The sequence below is a fragment of the Panicum virgatum genome, chromosome 1K (genome assembly GCF_016808335.1).
Source record: "Panicum virgatum strain AP13 chromosome 1K, P.virgatum_v5, whole genome shotgun sequence".
NCBI lineage: Eukaryota > Viridiplantae > Streptophyta > Magnoliopsida > Poales > Poaceae > Panicum > Panicum virgatum.
The window spans coordinates 15,328,383-15,333,235 of NC_053136.1; the positions used below are offsets into that span (position 1 = coordinate 15,328,383).

Sequence of the window (4,853 nt, forward strand, 5' to 3'; positions counted from 1 at the left end):
TCGACCAAGCTGCTCCGGCCTCGGGCGCCGCGCGATCAAGCTAACCGCGCCGCCATCGCACGCCCTCCGCTGCGCCGCCCGTGAGGCCGTGACACCGCCCGGCCGCCCTGGCCAGCTTGCCGTCGTCGTCGACCTCCCGACCACACGCTCAGCTCGACCTCACGTAACAGGAGTATAAAACCACGGCCCAAACAGAGCGAGGGTAGCCAAGCGAAACGCCAAAAGCTTGACGGGCTCCATCGATCGATCCACAGCGCCCAAACGCTAGCTCTAGCGCTCCGACCGAACCAGCAAGTCCGGCGCGGCGTCGGCGGGATGCCGTGGTTCCCGGCGGTGCCACCGGCGCTGGCGGCGGCCGATGGGGGCCGGATGATCAAGAAGCGCGCGGGGCTGCCCAAGCTGCTGCACAAGCTCTTCGTCAAGGTGCTCCGCCTCCGGCCGGCGTCGGCGGCGGCGGAGGGGTTCTGCGGCTACCGGGTGGCGGGCGGCGCCGGCGACGAGGAGTACTGCTACTACTACAGCTACGGCGGCGCGGGCGCGTCGTGGGCCGGCGTGCTCTCCTCCATCCCGGAGGAGGACGACGACAGCTCCGAGGAGGGCACGCCCGACGTCGCCCCCGGCCCCGCCGTGCTCCGCAAGGCCAAGTCCGAGCGCTTCGCCGTCGGCCCGCCCGTGCTCCGCAAGGCCAAGTCCGAGCGCTTCGCCGTCGGCCCGCCCGACGCCGCCGCCGTCGTGCACGTCGAGGTCCTCGTCTAGGCTCTGGCGCACGGAACCGGGCAGCCGGCTCGCCGGCTGGCTGTCGGTGCAAAGGGTCCCCCGGCCGTTCGATCCTGATCCAACGATGGAGTTTTGAGGGGCCAAGTGCTCTAGCCATGCCGTCCTCGCCCACACTCGGAACTCCCAGGTCTTATGATCCCCAACCATCTCAAAATTCATCGAACGGCTCCAAATCAAAGGCGCGATAGTATCTTGGTGCCTAATTTACAGTGACAAAGTGGATCCAAATCTAAAGTTTTGTAAATTTCGAATTCGAAGTCAGTCTTGTTTGTCCGCCGCTTTGTCGAATTTTGTGTACTCTGATAGCAGAATCTATCATAACCATGAGAAAGTTTGGGTTGTGAGGCAGGACAATCGATCGACAAGGAGCACGGATCTTCCATGAAAGGGGAAAAATTAGAGATAGAGAGATAATGTGCCATCATAGATTCATGGGTGTCAACTTTGAGCAGTACAAGTTGCTATCTTGTTTTGACATAATTAGTGATGTGAGTGTTTATGTTTATCCCACATTAGTGGACACCGTAGCTTAAGCTGGGCGGCTCCTGCTCACATGCTATTGTACCCTTTCGGGGTTTTCTTGTTTGCGTGTGATTGAGGGCAGAAGCCGCTCTGAATTTGCTTTTCCTGGCAAAAGCAGGCCTTCAGGTGTACAAGTTGTTAAGGAAAACTTTTTATCCACTTTTGCTAACACAGTTAAAGCACAAAGTTATCACAGTGATCTTGCTCAACTGGGTGCTGGTTAGCGTTGTACTTTGCGCATTAATTTGGTTTCACAAGATGTATAGCCTTTTTACTCTTTTATTAGTACCATTGTTCTGCCGTCCAAATTACATGGTCCACTTGTCATACCATGAGTGGAATGGCTCGTGAGCTCAGAAAAGCAGGATGATGCATATCCTGTCTGCAACAAAGGAACTTTTCTTTAGGTTCAATTGGCTAGGTTCTGCCAAAATCTCTGTATTTTTAATGTAATTCTCTGCTTCCAACATCAAAAACTAATCAACTGTTTTCACTTATCACAGACGCGGTGTTTCATATTTAGTGAAAATTTTCAACCCAAACAGAACCTTGTTGGTATGAGAAACAAGTTACTATATGGATGGTGTAGGAACGCAGGACGGAGTGTTCCAGTTCACTAACATTTCAGTTCAGTAAATTGTGCGCAAATAATGTAGATCAGAACTTTTAAGCAAACCTTAATGACTTTATGACTTTCAACATTGCTGAAATTTCTCGACCTGTTGCAACCATAAACTGCCACAAAAAGCTAACCAGTTCAAATTGTTCGAGAATGAAGGAAGCCACATCTACTGCAACTACGCCAACTAAACTAACCTTGCTAAGACTCACACCAAGTCATCTACCACACCAGGATTCAGAGATGAGAATCCTTATTAGAAAAATGTTCAACCCAATCCAACAGTTGAACGTCTGCACCATGGCAAGCGAAGGAATCTGTTATCCTGTCAAGCAGACGAGCTGTGAGCCTTGGTGTACTCCTCCATCTCCTTCTTGTATGCTGCCATGGCAGGCGCGGCCTTATCATTCCACATCTGCCGCTCCTCGCCACTCAGCTCCTTCCACTTCACCGAGATGAGCGCATTCAGTGTCGAGTTATTAATGCCAGAGCGCTCCTCAAGCAGCTGCTTCCTCGCTTCCTTGCTGAAAATTACAGAAATTCAGGAAATTCAGCACACTGTGAAATCATATATTGCCATGCAAAGGGGATTTGTGTTCAACCTGAAAAGAATGAAGGAAGAGGCAGGCCTCTTGGGCCTGTTGGGATCAGCGTTCTCCTGCTTCTTCATTTGGCGCTTTTCTTTGGTTTTCTGCTCAAGAACAAGCGGTTAGTATATCAAAATCAGGATACGTTTGTTGTACATATCAAAATATTGCCCCAAATACTGTTCTGTAACATGTATGCAGACGCGAATGGAGCTTCAATGTACCTTAATGATGTTAACTGTCTTCTCCTTTTTCTTAAGCAGCTCAAGAGCCTCTTGCTTCATGATTTTCTTCTGCTCCTCCTCTTCTTTCTCCAGGCTCGCAGCTTCCTGATACAGTTTCGTCGCATTAGATATCTCTCGTCCAGCATAAGAAGATTTTTTTTACCTATAGGCTGTTTACGGTTTGGGTACCTACCTCAGTCTTCTTCTGGTTGTACACCTCCATCTGCTTGTGGTATTCCTCCTTCTGCTTATTGGCGACTTCCTGGTAGGGAGCCTTCTGAGCCTCTGTCATGTTCTTCCACTCCTCTCCGGTGATCTTGCCAATCTGTCAGAACACAAGAATTTCACATCAGAACAACCGAACACTCGAATCCCGCACAACGTCAAATCATGAGACAAACCAAAGACAGCCAATCACCTCAGGCACGTTCTTCTTCTCGGCGACCAGAGCGGCGCGCCTCTCCTGCGAGTACACGAAATAGGCCGACATGGGCTGCTTGGGCTTGGAGGGGTCCTTGTCCTTCTTGCTGTTCTTCCTCTTCCCCTTCTTGCCGCCATCGCCCTCCTCGGCCTCCTGCCTGAACTTGAGGTACTGCTCCAGCAGCTCCTTGGCGGTCCACTGCATCTGCTGCTCCTCGAGCAGCTTCATGGCCTCGGCCTCGCGCTTCTCCTGGCCGACCACCTGCAGGTAGGCCTCCTTCTCCTGCCGGTACCGCTCCTCGTAGGGCTGCTTCTCCTCGGCGCCCAGCGCCTTCCACTTGGCGCCCAGCGTGTTGGACACCTCCTTGAAGTCGGCCTCCGGGTTCTCCTTCTTGATCTGGAAAAAGCCATGGGCGAGGCAACTCGTCAAACACCTGGCGGGCGAGCGGGAAACACAGTGGGGAGAATCGAACGGATCTGCGGAGATTAATCTCACCTCGACCCATTGGTCCTTGATCCAGAGAACATACGCAGGGCAGGGCTTCTTCCTCTCCGGGCCGGCCTTGCCCTTCCCCTTCTTCTTCTTCTTGCCCTTGTCGTCTCCGTCCTGCTCCTTCTCAAGCAGCGACTTGACGAGAGGAAGGCTCTGCAGGAGAATCAATTCAGATGAATTCGAATCAAGACGAGATCTGAATCGGAAGTTCAAAGACGGGAGATCTGACTCCGAGAACTTACCACGGTGGGCTTGAACTCCTTGGCGCGCTGCACCTTCCTGAGCTCGGCCTGGAGGCGCTCCTGCTCCTTCCCCTTGGTCTCGATCTCCTCCTCCTTCTTCCGGATGACCTCGTCCCGCTCCCGCACCATCTCCTCCGCCTTCTCCTTCTCCAGCCGCAGCCGCTCCAGCATCCCCTGCAGCTCCGCCACGTCGTCCACGACGGCCGCCGCCGCGGCCTTTCCGGCCTTGCCGCTCCTGGCCGGCGCCCGCTTCGACTTCTGCGCGGAGGAAGCCGAGAGGTCCCCGGCGGAGATGTTGGCCTCGTTGTCGAGCACGGCCACGAGCGCCTTGCGGCCCCGGCCGCCGCCCCTCTTGATCCCTGCCGCGACGGTCGCCATGGATTGGGGGGGGGGGGGGGGGGTTGTCTCGAGCCGGAGGAGAAGGAAGTCGGGGACGGAGGTGGCGCCGGCGCCGGCGAGGGGGTGGAGGCGGCTGTGTCTGTGATCTGATTCCATTCCGTTTGACTTGACTTTATAGGGAGGGAGGAGGAAGACGAGAGGGGAGGAGGCAACGGGCAGAAATTTTGAAATTTGAACGGGAGGTGACGTCGGCGCGTGCAACGGCTAACCCGACGAGTCGCTGGCGGGTGGGCCTAGTAGACGATGGGAAGCTGCCAGGAAGGCGCGTCTGCTGTGGATCTGTGATTGCCATCCATGCTCAGCAGATTCCACGCTATTCCTGTTTGAATTCCGAACGTTGTGGGCTTGCTGCGTCAGTCAATGGGCTGATTCGATCGCTAAATGGGCCGTGGAAATAAGTAGTAGCTTGGGCTCGACTGCACGGATGGGCCTCGGCTCGGAGTAACTAGCTGGCCTTTGTACCATTCCATTGCTAAGATTGATCGATCATTCGGCTGGAAATAAGTGTTGCCTTGGGCTTGCACACACGGGCCCTGGCCCGTTAGCATAAATGAGCCCTACATTTGCCAT

At 54.4% G+C, this 4,853-nt stretch overlaps 2 protein-coding genes across 2 annotated transcripts; one reads left to right on the plus strand and one right to left on the minus strand.

The window, feature by feature from the left end:
* The first annotated feature begins 218 nt into the window (after nucleotides 1–218).
* Nucleotides 219–1,494, plus strand: LOC120696909. The gene has a single exon (XM_039979945.1). The coding sequence runs from the start codon at nucleotides 316–318 to the stop codon at nucleotides 754–756; it is 441 nt and encodes a 146-aa protein (XP_039835879.1). The 5' UTR covers nucleotides 219–315; the 3' UTR covers nucleotides 757–1,494.
* A 458-nt stretch (nucleotides 1,495–1,952) lies between these two features.
* Nucleotides 1,953–4,361, minus strand: LOC120696912 (high mobility group B protein 6-like). Its single transcript, XM_039979962.1, has 7 exons — nucleotides 3,885–4,361; nucleotides 3,646–3,795; nucleotides 3,148–3,546; nucleotides 2,923–3,054; nucleotides 2,730–2,834; nucleotides 2,521–2,609; nucleotides 1,953–2,442 (listed from the first exon to the last, which is right to left on the minus strand). Exons 1-7 carry the CDS (start codon nucleotides 4,260–4,262, stop codon nucleotides 2,247–2,249), a joined length of 1,449 nt encoding a protein of 482 aa, XP_039835896.1. The 5' UTR covers nucleotides 4,263–4,361; the 3' UTR covers nucleotides 1,953–2,246.
* Between the last annotated feature and the right edge of the window lie 492 nt (nucleotides 4,362–4,853).

Bases quoted from the DNA above. Each gene is read 5' to 3' on its own strand.
- LOC120696909 (XM_039979945.1), top strand. From the start codon at position 316: ATGCCGTGGTTCCCGGCGGTGCCACCGGCGCTGGCGGCGGCCGATGGG.
- LOC120696912 (XM_039979962.1), bottom strand. From the start codon at position 4,262: ATGGCGACCGTCGCGGCAGGGATCAAGAGGGGCGGCGGCCGGGGCCGC. The intron at 3,796-3,884 runs GTAAGTTCTCGG...ATTCTCCTGCAG, and splicing joins AGGAGTTCAAGCCCACCGTG to AGCCTTCCTCTCGTCAAGTC. The intron at 3,547-3,645 runs GTGAGATTAATC...GGCTTTTTCCAG, and splicing joins TCAAGGACCAATGGGTCGAG to ATCAAGAAGGAGAACCCGGA.